Source organism: Hippocampus comes, unplaced genomic scaffold (genome assembly GCF_001891065.2).
Source record: "Hippocampus comes isolate QL1 unplaced genomic scaffold, H_comes_QL1_v1.1 scaffold68, whole genome shotgun sequence".
Lineage (NCBI taxonomy): Eukaryota > Metazoa > Chordata > Actinopteri > Syngnathiformes > Syngnathidae > Hippocampus > Hippocampus comes.
Genome location: NW_017805625.1, coordinates 4,130,933 through 4,144,743, shown reverse-complemented (window position 1 = coordinate 4,144,743; position 13,811 = coordinate 4,130,933). Strand labels below are relative to the sequence as shown.

General features: G+C 41.3%; 2 protein-coding genes across 4 annotated transcripts; one reads left to right on the top strand and one right to left on the bottom strand.

Annotated features, from left to right (window-relative positions):
- Positions 1-11,520, bottom strand: twf2b (twinfilin actin-binding protein 2b). Of its 3 annotated transcripts, XM_019881068.1 has the most exons (17): positions 11,071-11,520; positions 10,691-10,791; positions 10,419-10,485; positions 10,180-10,279; positions 9,642-9,758; positions 8,669-8,824; positions 8,509-8,578; positions 8,284-8,426; positions 3,905-4,078; positions 3,203-3,298; positions 3,024-3,128; positions 2,926-2,940; positions 2,640-2,675; positions 1,918-2,037; positions 1,666-1,816; positions 1,141-1,262; positions 1-725 (listed from the first exon to the last, which is right to left on the bottom strand). In XM_019881068.1, the coding sequence occupies exons 1-17, from the start codon at positions 11,229-11,231 to the stop codon at positions 558-560; spliced, it is 1,902 nt and encodes a 633-aa protein (XP_019736627.1). In that variant the 5' UTR covers positions 11,232-11,520; the 3' UTR covers positions 1-557. The 3 variants fall into 3 exon arrangements, with proteins under 3 accessions (XP_019736627.1, XP_019736625.1, XP_019736626.1); XM_019881066.1 differs by lacking the exons at positions 8,284-8,426; positions 8,509-8,578; positions 8,669-8,824; ... (3 more) ...; positions 10,691-10,791; positions 11,071-11,520 and adding exons at positions 4,370-4,447; positions 6,010-6,081 and having other exon boundaries at positions 3,905-4,083; XM_019881067.1 differs by lacking the exons at positions 1-725; positions 1,141-1,262; positions 1,666-1,816; ... (4 more) ...; positions 3,203-3,298; positions 3,905-4,078 and adding an exon at positions 7,350-7,707.
- A 99-nt stretch (positions 11,521-11,619) lies between these two features.
- rpusd4 (RNA pseudouridine synthase D4) lies at positions 11,620-13,702 on the top strand. The gene is made up of 6 exons (XM_019881065.1): positions 11,620-12,235; positions 12,400-12,607; positions 12,785-12,878; positions 12,946-13,096; positions 13,162-13,259; positions 13,420-13,702. The coding sequence occupies exons 1-6, from the start codon at positions 11,830-11,832 to the stop codon at positions 13,630-13,632; spliced, it is 1,170 nt and encodes a 389-aa protein (XP_019736624.1). The 5' UTR covers positions 11,620-11,829; the 3' UTR covers positions 13,633-13,702.
- Positions 13,703-13,811: the final 109 nt, after the last annotated feature.

Below are 13,811 nucleotides of genomic sequence, written 5' to 3'. Positions count from 1 at the left end.
TTCTCATTTCAAGGCACCACTCTTTTATTTGCCTGTTTCTAAGAATGTGTCTGTGAGCCAGCCGCTCTGCACTTCCGCCACACTGTTACATAACGTTGCTCCACATGTAGTCTGACTCAACAGTAAATGGGGCGGGATATACAATGACTCCTTTGCACGAGATAAGCAAATACCTGAATTGTTCATTTCAGTGAGATATGAACTAAGGTTACAAGTGTCCAATAATTGTTAACCTTTGGAGTGTTTTGACCCAAACATGTTACTGAGACACCTTTAAAAAGTCTAATTCATAATATATCCCCTTTAAAATCCAGTCCAGTCCTGTCTTATAAGTTAACATTAAAACTCCCTTAGACTCATCATTTCCCTGCACAAGTGAATTAAATGGTTCAGTATCTTCTGATGCTTTGCTCCGGCTTTGTATCCATATTTTATTTGGGGTCAAAAATTAAGTAAGTACAATTGAAATAGTGTCACTCAAGTGATATATATCACATTTGTGCGGTTGCGTAGTGTGTGCGTGCATGTGTGTGTGCATGCGCGCGTGTGCATCTTTTTTAAATTTCTTCGCCGTTCTCTCCTGTGCCCTTGATAAGGCGTTTGTTGCCCCTCTTGCCGCCAGGTCCACGGGGCTTTGTGAACGCTTGCTTTAAGGTGTGCTCCATCGGGTGCACCTCCTCGTACAGGAAGTCTTCTGTCAGGCCATCGCCACTATCTATCTCCATCTGGACACACACATTAGGACACTGGCAATTTCAGATGGGCATCATTGATTCATTTTGATGAAGTCAAGTGAAACTTCAACAGTCAAATACCCCCCGCGCCTCAAGTGTTGAGATCTAGAATTTGAGACAAAAGTCCGGGAAAAAGATGTTCATTAGCGGCATCACGCGATATGTCAGTGAACAGTATACCCCGCAGGACCTTAATTAACAACACGGATGTTACATTTTAGCATAAAAGGATAAACTTTTGCTCGTTTTGCCTTTTTCCATCCATTTTCTAATCCGCTTACCCTCAAGAGGGTCGCGGGCGTACTGGAGCCTATCCCAGTTGTCTTTGGGCAGTAGGCGGAGTACACGTTGAACTGAATGGATGTATGGTGTGACAAGTGAGAATGTTAAAAAAAAAAAAAAGTACCTTTTTGGTCACTTCCAACTGATAATCTTTCTCCACCTCCTCCAGGAGTCTGTTCTTGCAGCTGGAGTACAACATCCGCTCCTTTATGCTGCAGGTGTACCCAGGCATGGAATATATGAACACTGGAAGCGACATCAATTCACAGCATGTATAATATGTTGACAACAATCTTTCTTTGCAGTCATCCTCTCTTGCTACTTTTTCTATTTTTTTTCCTTTGTGCTATGCAGTGTGTGAAATACTATCACAATGACTTTCATTGCTTCATTTGAGACGACTGTGAAAATTGTTAGGTGTAAGCCCAGCACACAAAGAATGAGGCTTTTTGACCCAAAGACATCCGAAGATGGCTGCCATAAACGACACTGTACACCCAAAGTACAATCTACTCAACTCTGCTCCATATGGATTCTTATTACACTTCAAAGTAATAATTGTGACCTTTTTTTGGTATTTCTTGTGTTAAAAAAAACAACAACAACAAACAAAAAACAGTCAAGTGCCCCGTGAGGCCTGCGCACTGACCCAGTGCCTCTTGAGAGCGGCCCTGGTGGGAATGTTTGAAAATGAAGAAGTGATATCTGGGGGAATCCGTGGGGATCCTGTACGGGAGCTCCCGGGTTTCTGTTGGTTTGGTGTGAACCAGCTCGATGGTCTCTTTCTCCACATCCAACCTCTGCAACACGACACAAAGCGGACTTTGCTCAGCGTGCCAAAGTCACGCAAACACCATTTTTTTTCTCTGTATTTTGGATGAGCGGTTGCATCAGATCTGACCAGCTGGATGTAGTTGATCCGTTTCTGCTTCAGCTGCTGCAGTGCTCGCTTAGCCTCTTCTTGTAAAGGGAACGCGAGACCCTGAGAGACTCTTTTGTCTATCCCGAACTCCACTGGAACCTAACCCACAAGCCACCACACAACCGCTCATGTCAGACTGTTTATAGACGGTGTACAGGCAAGAAAAATAAAGAAATAATGACAATAAACTGAGATCGAGAGGCAGTATTAGTGAATCAAAAGTCATCATTTGCATACTACACACCAACGCTAGATGCATTTTTACTTACATGACTCAAATTGTTATTCAGTAGTACCAAGAGATACGACTAGTCTTGGGAATTTTTCAAGGTGCTTGTGTGTGTGTGTGTGTGTGTGTGTGTGTGTGTGTGTGTGTGTATATCTATAAAATATCGCAACTTTGCGTTAGGATTCGCCTTAGGATTCGCCACGAGCTTAATGCTAACACACTGCTATACGCCATAGCCAGGCTAATTAATACAATTAATAGTCGCAGTGTTATAAACGTTTAAGCAAGAGATATTTGAATATTTGAACTGTAAAACTACCTTCGGTTCTAATTATTATTAAATCATTTTATGTATGTTTTTTATTCTCTTTTTTTTTTTTTACTTATTTTGTCAAACTGCTGAGGTTTATTTTTGTTTCAAGAAATATAACATATGCTATGCATAAAAGTATTTGTATATAATGTTACATACTCGTGCACGAGGAATCCCAATTCGTCTACGCTCGTCCTGTGAACAAAAAATAAAGGTTGTGTAGCTCAAAAATTCATAACACACACACACACACACGCACACACACACACACACACACACACACACACACACACACAAACACACACATACACACACACACACACACACACACGCACCCACTAACACCAACATAGGATACACAAACAAATTCACACGCATATTCACTCACACCCAGACACACAAACTCGCACACAAGCAGACACACAAACAGAAAATGTGAGCTTACCCATACAACTTTATCCTGTGAAGAAAAGATAAACACTCAGTTGTTTTCACATTCCCACTTGAAATTCCAAGTCACTCTCTTCCCCTTTCCAATTTCACCTCTGTGACTCGAATTTGTTGTAGTTCCTGTTCGGCTGATGTGAGAGGCGCCGGAGAACAGCTTGAGGTCATGTGACGTAAGTACCCCTGGAAGCACACATCATCCTGCCAAGACAAACAATAGGAGAAGAAACATACCTCCAGGGGTCCACCTGCTATCTTTTTTTTTTTTAACTGACCTCAACTGTGCCAAAAAGCTCATCTTTGATGTGACCGCCTCCAAATTCTTTCTTCAATGTGGCACGAGTGGCAGCGTACACCATTTTCTGTCTGACCTGCTCGACACATACAGTATTAAATTCACTGTTGTCATTTTACACTGTACACTGGACACTTTTAAAAATTGGCGGTGGGCCATTGTGGCAGCGGTTCTTCCAATTCTTTTTAACCTCACGAAATGATCTTCCTTCTCTATAGAAATCAGCCTTTTTTTCTTCTTTGTAAGCAGCGACGCGTTTTCCATGTAAATGTCCTAATCCCTTCCAAGCTGCCCCAAAATTCAGACATAAATATTTTCTAAAGCATAAACATGCATCAAAATATGTAATAAATAAATGTTACAATGAGATTATTGCACAATAAATGAGAGTTGTGCATCATGTAAAAAAAGAAAGACTAAAGAATAAAAATGATAGTCATTAAATTTTTAACTGAATCCTCGTCGTTTTTGTCTTCTTTTAGTTCATGTTCTCTCTCAGAAGTGGTTTTTGCCTGACCTTTTGTTGAGAACTGATCCAAGGACGTTTGCTTTTGTCGCTTTTTAACAATCCTTCGAAAATATCCAAGGCAAACATCATCATAGTGAGCGATTGCCCGACTGGTGAACACCTTTTCTGGGTGATTCACATTTACGGTGTTCACAATGCATTTTCGAGACGTACTGGTGACTGATCGGGCGACCAGGCGATGAAGATCCACTCGTATCCCAGTGCATTCTGGGAATCAAGCCGGTAGAGGATGTAGCACGGCTGCTGTGGCATAAGCAGAGGTAACAGGAAGTGGTCGTAGTCCTTGTCCCAGCTTTGTGCGGGCTGTCCGCACGACTCGAGCACCAACTTCTCTGCGGGTAAAAATCAAATGTTGGGCCCCATTTTGGTTGACAGAATCTCAGCATAAAAACAAGTGGAACTTCATTTTTGCGTGTTTTCATCCCACATCGGCACACAAAGTTGCCCAAACGCCCCGTTACGCCCAATTCTACCTGTACAAAGTTTAGCAAAATAGCAAAAGAAAGAAAGACTCCAACCATGCACACAATTAAACTGCGCTTTGCGTTACACTTGCGCCGGGAACGAAAATATGTCTCTGAATGCCATCGATGTAACCTCTAAACATGGTGTGCTTACCATTTTGGATGACAATCTTCATTATCCTCATGGCACCTCCCCTTGCTTGGGCCAAGAAGTCTTTAAGCTCCGTTGATGCTGAAATGATAAAAAGCGTAGCAGACAAAATGGAAAAGATGATGCTCTATTTAATAGTACACCGAAGTACGGATGATTTTTTTTTCTTGTTTTGAGTCCACTGAAGTTAGAAAAAAAAAAAAAGTTGGATCGCTCAGAGCATAGGTGTCAAAGTCAAGGCCCGGGGACCAGATCCTGCCCGCCACATCATTTTATGTGACCCGCGGGAGCAAACCATGTGTGTCAACCTTCATGATCCTTGCTGAAATCTGTCCCGAAATGTCAAATTGTCATGGGTAATAAATAACGTTGCGATTTTACATCGGCCCTCCTAGTAAAGCTGTAACTCCGAAGTGGCCCGCGACAAAAAATGAGTTTGACACCCCTGTCTTAGAGGAACTGCAATGTAGAAACCGGCTTCCTGACTTCAGCATGGAACACACTTGTGCTTCCTTTCACACAGAATAAACATCCAGAGAGACAGAGAGAGAGAGAGAGGCAGACGTCAGACAGTCAGAGACAGACAGGCAAACAGAGCAAGACGGAGAGATATACAGAGCCAGAGAGAGGCAGAGAAAGAAAGAGAAAGAGTGAAAGAATCAGAGGGAGAGAGAGAAAGAGAGAGAGCGAGCGAGCTACAAGGCACTCTTGAGTTCACGCTATGTAAAGGCACAGCACATTGTAGCACAGTGTGTGTGTGTGTGTGTGTGTGTGTGTGTGTGTGTGTGCGCGCGCGCGCGCCAGACTTTTATGTCACATTTTTACTTTTTCTTCACATTACAGTTTTTTTTTTTGTGTTGCGTTAAAGCTGATTTGGAATACATGTGATTTGCGTTAGAACCAATTAAGTAAGTAAGTCAAGGAAACCACGAAATCTAAATCTACAAAATATGTTTTATACTTAATTCAGAGAAGTGAAGCAGTTGCAAATGTGATTTGTTCAAACAAAAAAAAAAATTTTTATCTTGTAATGATGAGAAACCAAGGGATGAGGGATGTAATTTTTTTGGTCACATCAAACCCCAACTTTGTCATTCAAAAGGCTTAGTGGCTGTGCCTGGCATATGATATTCTTCCTAGAAATACAGTATGTCAAAATAATAATTACACAAAAAAAAACCTCCTCTTCAATCCCTAAAATCCAAACCCGTAATTTTGGTGCTGAAAAGTAGATCTGGTGATGTGTTATGTGTCACCATGGTTACCAAACACAGCACTCTCATGATTAATGCATGATCAGGTGAGTGAGGTGTACCTCAGGTCAACCGTCCCTCTATGCTCCTGTTACCAAATCCCATGCATAGCATTTATTCTGTATATATACAAAAATCCTTAAAATGATTAATATAAATATTCTGACATTTAAATTCCTCTCGTCCGCACTGGCATTAAGCTATTTTATTCACAACAGGTAGAAAAATGGTACTTCTAGGTGAGCTTAACAGTTCTACTAAATTATTTTTAAATATAAGAAAGGCCTGTAAATGTGAAGTTTTATTCCTTGCAATGATATATCGGAAATAGCTGAATATACAATATGGAACTAAATCGGAAAGAAATGTGGAAAAAAAAAACACGCATACCATTGATCCCAGTTTGGTGTGACATATTTTGGCAGTCAGCAGTCAGTTTCATGGAAGGAGCAGCTCCACCTCTCTGTCTCTGTCCTCGCTCGTCTGGCTCTGAAGGAAGCCGCTGATGGCACACAGACGGACCTGCGCACACCGAGTGACACCGACTCTCGAGGGGGACGCTGGAGATTCTTCACACCTGAAATGCAATCTGCGGAACTGGGCGGCGGATGAGTAAGATTGCGCCTGTCAGTGGATATGGAAGCCTGACTACTGATCTAAACCCCCTCACACCCCCTGCTGTGTGGATCACTGAACACAGCTCCAAGAGTCTGCCGACCAGGCTTGGAGAGCCACAGGTGTGCCCAGGTGTTGTTCTTGTGTAGCTGATCTTCGGGGATATTTTATTGCTCGTTCATGAGCTCACATCAGCTGTGTCATCTCAAATTGCAGCTCACAGAAATGTGACACCCGGCGAGAATCTGACCAATTCAACATTGCTCCCTGGACCAAGGACAGTGTGTGTATGTTGCCATCTCTGTGATTTCAAAGACACCCCCCCCACCCCACCCCCAAAAAAGTTGATGTTCAAATTCTACAAGAAATAGGTTGTTAAAAAATAATGTACATTGCCGAATCAACATATACTGTACAAACACATGTACGGTACATCATTCCAACTGATATGCACGCGCCAAGGCAAAGGGTAGGTAGCGCAGCCCAAGAAGTTTGGAATTAAACGCCTTGCAAAGTAGCATCTCTATCCAAGAAAATGAAATTATGGATAAACACAATGTGGTTGGTTGCATTCAAGGGCAGATACACAAGCGTGTCGTCGTGAGGTTACCTGTGACAGGATCGTGTATTATTCATTCAGGGGTGAGTACATAACCCAAGCATTCATACATTTTTTATATATACAGCCTCCCATCCCTACTCATACACACACACGCACACACATGACACTTACACTAAAAAGATTAGAGCTCATCAGATATGCAAAATAATTCCGTGGTGACTCCTGCACTAAAACAATCATAAAAAAATTAAAAAAAAGTTAAAAATTGATTCAGCGCTTGTAAACTACCAGACTTCATAAAATGTGGCCCATGTGTTGGTGGACAAGTAGAAATAATTAAGAATTTTTTTGTCCAAACTGCTAGAACCAACAATTTGATTTTTTTTTTTTTTTTTTTTTTTTACATAAAGTATTGTCTATTTTATCAGCATTTTTTTTTTTAACCTATTTGAATTGAACAAAAAAGTTTCTCTAAAGTCTGGGGGGAAATTAGTCACAATAATATGTATGATTTGCAGTTTTTCAATAACAATAGACCAGGATTATAACAAAGTAAAAAAGTAAAACATTTATTTTTTTGACAATAAAAATGTTAACATTTAAATGCAGAAACACTGGTCAAAGTGAAATCACAAACTCTGTTGAGAATTAAAAAAAAAACAAAAAAAAAACAGGTGCTGACATTTCCATTAAAAAAATATACTTTTTGCATCAAACAGAAATACAGTATCCACAAATGTAGCCAACATGAGTCTGAGGAGCTTAAAAATATTTCAAAAGAAGCATTCAAATGTCTCATGTTGGCACACTCCGCACATGTATTACAAAGTAAATAGGTTACAAATTACAAATTAATAGTTGATATCAAATTCTAATCTTTACACGTCATCAAAACTTGGGAGCCAAAATGTCTGCAGAGAGGGCAAGAAAAAAAAAAAAGGGACAGTGTTAGAGAGCATTCGAATCAACTCAACTTTATTTACTGTATAGCGTGCTTTCACAAGTCTGCAGCTAGAACAAAAATGGAACATTACTACGGATACTAGAGGTTGAACAAACTAGTCGACGCATCGGCTTTACCACCGCGCAGGACGGCGAATTGCCAATCACGTATTATGGCATCAACAACATGGACCCCTCCCCCCCACTGACGGCAAAAGGTGGCGGCTTCGCACAGCAAAGCAACAGCGGCGCCTCAAGCGTGAGAAAATATTTTACGAAAAATGAGACCGTTAGCATGATCACTGACAAAATAGCTAATATCCTCAAATCGAAGAAAAGCACAGGCAAAACAAAAAAAATTAATAAAGAAAGAAATTCATAACTAAAATTCCAAACTTCAGGACTGTGAGGTCGATGTGCCAACCACTGGAACTTCACGCTTCACCGTTAAACCTCACTGTACCAACGTCGGTGTTTGCATATGGCACCCGTGTCAAATTCGCATGCGTACGCGAGGTCAAATAATGTGCTGTGTATTATCTCACCATGTTAGTGCAGGCAGTGGCAAAAGTCATGTATCTGGGGTTAAACTGCACAGCGCTGATGGGTCCCGGATGCTTCCCATCCAGCACGGCGACTTTCATCGCATTCTCTGTGCTCCAAACATGGACTCTCCCGTCCTCTGAGCCTATCATGCGGAGGAGACAGAGAGTTGTGTTAAAGTCTCGGATGGATGGATGGTCGGAACAATAAAGCAAAAAAGGGTTTACCGATCATGACAAACTGGGAGTCGGGGGTGAAACATGCCTCCAGGTTTAAGCCTCTGCTGTTGTTGTAGCCCTTGCAATGAGCAACGATACACATGTTCGAATAGAATACGATGATTGACGGTGATTGCATGTTTTCGTCGCAGGCGTGGAAGGCTCTTACAGTAAACTTGTGCATCACGTCTCCGGTGAAGGCGTTGAGGATGCAGATCATCCCCCCGTTGGTTGAGATGAGAATCTGTTTGCCGTCATTGCTGAACTTCAGGCCAGTCCAGTCACAGGTGCGATTCAGCTTCATTTCAAATGAATTAAAAGGGCCCTTTTCCAAAAAATAAAAATCACACAGCTGTATATTTTTGACGTTCGCATCATGAATTACCGTATGTAGTAAATCCACACTTATTCAATGAAAGCGCCAAATTCCTTCCCATTCGTTTTTACGCTGGCATTTGCCTCTGATGGCTAGCAGGAGTTTATGTTAGTGTCACACTGGAACGACAGTCACTTCCTGTTTCCAATCCAAAGAATCATGGGAAATGTAGTCACATTAATGCAAACATCTGCCGCCTACCTTGTAACGTCTACATTGTCTACAAACGACTGCGTATAGGCATGGGCCGATTACCCGTTTGATGCTTTATGAGCCGCTTCTTTAAAGTTAATGGTGCCAGTAGGTACTAGTTAGCCCCAAGTACAACATGAGCCCATGAATCTGTTCTAAAAATAGTTCACCAATAACGGGACCCTGTGACTTACTAAGAAGAATTTAAACAGAAGAAGAATGTTATCATTTATTTATTGTTAAGATGTTACACGTTTCTTAATGTATCAAATATTCTATATTTTGTCTGCAACTAAAACAGATTATGTTCAATGGAAGAAAATCATATTTTTATGCACACAAATATTTCAAAAAATTTTAGAGCTTTAATTTTAATACTGGCATATTTTTGCTCACAGTTATCATATGGTCAGAATCTAATGTCGGCCCATGCATACTACATATGAGCCAAAATACAATCTAAGCCATGCTAAATCAATCAAATAAACATATAATTAAAAATAACGATTTAACAGAGAACGATTCACAACAGAAGTTACAACAAGCTAACACACTGAACGGATGTCTAATGTACCTTGGCAAAAGCGCGGACATCGTACAGTTTAATGGACTGCGAATCCACCCCTACAGCAAAAATGAGCCCTTCTGGGTCATAAGAACAAATGGGTCTGTCAAGGGGCTCGGTTAGACCCTGGAACACACACACACACACAAAAAAAAAAAAAAAGTGTCATAACACAAGGTTCGAAAGTTGACACCATTGTTTAGTCTCCTTGATGATGCCTTATAATAATTTTCTGTCGCATTTGTCCTCATTCGGGTCACAAGTGACCTGCAGCCCATTCCAGCCGACTTTGGGTGAGAGGCAGGGTATACCCAGGACTGGTCGCCAGCCAATCACAATGCACAAACAGAGAAAAAAACATTCACAATCACATTTACATCTCTGGGCTACTTGCTTTCCTACCTACTTAGATCCAGGCGGGTCATCAAGAAGGCTTGGAGGCAGACAGTGGTAACAATCACTTTAGAACAGTTCCACATTTTCTTTCAATCTTGTCCATCCTGGTTCAGGCCTATCTTAAATTTGAGTCTGCTTTCATGTGACTCACCTGAACGTTTTCAGTGCGTAGATCCCAGATCCGGATCGTTTTATCAAGTGAACCAGAGATGAACGTGTTCGCTACAGGTGACATGGAGAGAGCCGTAACTCTGTAAAGCAATTATGGAATGTGAAAGCAAGGCAGGGCCCAAACAAAAGTACATAGTGGAATTAAAATGCTTGGGACAGATGCGTTCTTAATCCAGTGTAATGCTTCTATTATAATAAATATGTGGTGCCTTTACTCACCTTGCAGTGTGACCAGAGAAGTATCTGATGTACTTGCGGTCAGTCAGTGACAGATAACGTATTGTATCTACAAATCAAAAGAACAATATACGTCAGTGTTTGGAGTGCAATGGAATGGAAAATTTGGCTTTTCTATTCATTTCAGTGGAGACAGTTGATTTGAAACATGAGTGATTTAAGTCACAAAATGAGTGCGGTTGAATTCGTAACTCAAGACACAAGTGTATTGGGTTCCACAGCATTTTTTTCTTTCGCAGTGTAGATTTATTTACCATCCTTCTTATTGGAACTGTAGATGACGTTTTGGGAATCCCCATTCGTGTAACAGATCAAGTCTGCTCCATACTTCTTGCTGTACACCGTCTGAGCGGGCCTGAGGGGAGATCATAACAAATTTAAACACGACCAAAATGCAAATGCGCAATTCTGATAGTTTGTTCGTCTACCTGCAAAATCTAATGCGTAATAAAATGTTTTACCTGTTGTAGTGCATGCTAAGAGGTCTCGATTTAACAATGATTGTTTCTTTTATTTTGCATCGCAACCATAACAACAAGTAACACTCGAGTAATACTGTATTTGACTTAACATTTATAACACACTCAAAACTCAAATTACATATAAATTGACACAAAATTTATTGCATACTTACGTTCCTTCCGTGATATCATACAAAACAATGCTGTCGTCGTTGCTGCTTGAAATTGCGCTCTCGCCATTGGGACTGTAGACTACACAATTGATTTTATCTGAATTTTCTTTATATTTTCTCGCAACCCTGAAACTCCTCAACACGCTGTCCGTGATTTTCATGTTTGCACCCTTGCTACACGAACCTAACTATAAAATGTACATCAAAACTAAATTCCATGCATGTAATTCGATCAATTTCATTGCATCCGGTCAATGCGCACTGCAAATTATGCAGCAGTTGAAAATAACTTATTTTAAAATGGCAACGATAGACTAGCGCTAAAATGTTCAAGCAATGGTAAGTTTATTTTCTTGTAAAACGACTTCGGGGCAAGGCAATGTCCTTCGGTAACACCAGGATTTCAATGACCGCGAAAAAGACGGCTACTGAAATGTTCTAAAACGAACGCACCAACATTGACGGAAAAATACATCACAAACACGGAAGTTATAAGCTTTTGCAGTATATAGGTCAGAAATTCTACCTTTCTTGAAATTATTTTATTCAAATGGTACAATCGTGTTCGGATAAACTACTTCTGTGCGTTTAACACCACACACTAATTAATTCAACGATAGATTTGAGATGTTTTTTTTTCTTTCTGGAAATACTAGGCGGAAACAACCATACCCGGAAGTATTTAGATGCGACACTCTTATGTACGCCATGTTTTGTTGACTACGCTTAGGATTTATCTTTTTAACTCCCAGTGCCACTATGAACCATTGTACAAGAAATGTATTCACTGGTGACTGGAACTTCCTTCTCCGGTCTCTAAGAAAAACACGGACAAAGTGCCACCAGTCTTCGGGAACGGCTCTTATTTACCATACCCGGGGTCAGACCACGGCTGCAAGGCAAGCTCCAGATGATGGGAAAGGAGAGAAACCTACACTTCGAGCCATTGATTTGGCTCGCAAGCTCCGGCAGGAGAGGGCCAATACTCAGACAGCGGAGCCCGATGTTTCACCCCAACAGAAGAGGGTGACAGACTTAAAACGGTTCAGTCTTCAGCTTCAAAATATTCATCCCAACGTGCTGGCCAAGCACCTGAAGCGAGGCGTGCTGTACCAGGATCAGCATGTAGTCGTTTTGAACAAACCGTATGGTGTTCCTGTCAGAGGTAAAACAAATTTAACGAATGCTTGTAGATACAAGCCGATTTTTTTTTTGCCTTGACTTACGAATGATCCCTCCAACAGCTGCAGTAAAAGTGACAACGTAGATTCACAAACAACGGGAGGAATTATGCTTGGACGTTTAAAAATGTGCCGTTTGTCTTGTAAGATTCCTCTGGGGAGACGACCATCTCCTCCGTGCTTCCTGTCCTTTCCAAAATGATGGATGGTATGAGGGTCAAATCCAATTCTCAGCTGCTGCCCTGTCTGGGCCTGGAGAAGGAGATTACAGGTGCTCTCCTGTTGGCCAGGAGTGAAGAAGCGGCCGAGCACGTACTGGAACTCAACAGAAGTAATCAAGTACAGAGAAAGTACTGGTAAGTTGTCCTCACTAAGCATGCTTTGACACCAGTACCTCAATTGTTAATTGAACTCTTGATTTGTTCCATTTAGTTGCTCTCTTCTCTTATTAGTCACTAGAATGTAAACAGGAAGAAGTTTTACTCTATGCAATAGTGAAAGAAGCGCACAAGAAAACAAAATTGTGTCCTTAGGCTTGTCACAGTGGGCGTGCCGGTGCCATCTGAAGGCATGATTGACATTCCAATCATCGAGAGAGAAATCACCGGTTCTCAGCCACACTACAAGGTAAACTTCTTAGCTTCCTATTCCGTGATTGGCTGTAGCTCCTCCTTACATCCATTTGAAATTGCAGATGGCTTTAAGCCCCGTTTACAGAATGAACGACACCGGCAGCGGACTAACTAAAGTTCGAGCCAATCGGCAATCCATTCCTGCCGTCACAAAGTACAAAGTCCTGGACAGTCATGCAGGATGTAGCCTTGTGGAACTGCAACCTCTAACTGGTGAGGACTGGATCAAATTAAACGTCCAGGGGGATAAACTTTGAGTTGGTGTCTTGTTTCCACAGGAGTGAAGCACCAGATGAGGGTCCATATGGCATTTGCATTGACATGCGTCATTTTGGGCGACCATAAATATTCACACTGGAGCAAACTGGCACCACAGGTAGCGTGCTTTAAATATGGACTTGATAAAACATTTTTTGATTTTTGAGTGCTCTACAAAACATCAACAAAATATGCCAGATAGCTTTTCAAGCTCATAAATGCAACAGGTATTCTGAATTGTGCACTGACTTGTAAACTGCTGACATTTTGACCCGCAGAAATTACCAGAGCGCGTGCTGAAAAAGCTTGGCCTTGAACAAAGCAAGAGCCGACATCTTCCGCTTCACTTGCACGCTCGTCAACTGACACTCCCCAAAGACGGCGATGGCATCATCAGCGTGGTCTGCCCAATGCCTAAGTTCTTCACGCAAACACTTAGTAGGCTGAATTTAACTTTCCCAAAGGAAAAAGATGAAACGGCTACTTTGTGACTTTGAGCGCGACCATTCAAATTACATACTGTACAGTGTATTGTAATTTTAATAAATGTGTGTAAACTTGTGTGAGGCATCCAAATATGAATGACATACTGCAACCACCAATAGAAGAGTGATCAACATGACTTCCGATGCAAGGACTTGTCCTCTTGTATTTAATCATCAGTATGCAA

What these genes read in the sequence shown, in the direction of transcription:
- twf2b (XM_019881068.1), bottom strand. Translation starts at nt 11,231, where the DNA reads ATGAAAATCACGGACAGCGTGTTGAGGAGTTTCAGGGTTGCGAGAAAA. An exon ending in TATGATATCACGGAAGGAAC is followed by an intron (nt 10,792 to 11,070) that starts GTAAGTATGCAA and finishes ATCTCCCCTCAG; the next exon opens with GCCCGCTCAGACGGTGTACA. An exon ending in CAGTTCCAATAAGAAGGATG is followed by an intron (nt 10,486 to 10,690) that starts GTAAATAAATCT and finishes TTTGATTTGTAG; the next exon opens with ATACAATACGTTATCTGTCA.
- rpusd4 (XM_019881065.1), top strand. Translation starts at nt 11,830, where the DNA reads ATGAACCATTGTACAAGAAATGTATTCACTGGTGACTGGAACTTCCTT. An exon ending in GTATGGTGTTCCTGTCAGAG is followed by an intron (nt 12,236 to 12,399) that starts GTAAAACAAATT and finishes TTGTCTTGTAAG; the next exon opens with ATTCCTCTGGGGAGACGACC. An exon ending in GTTCTCAGCCACACTACAAG is followed by an intron (nt 12,879 to 12,945) that starts GTAAACTTCTTA and finishes TTGAAATTGCAG; the next exon opens with ATGGCTTTAAGCCCCGTTTA.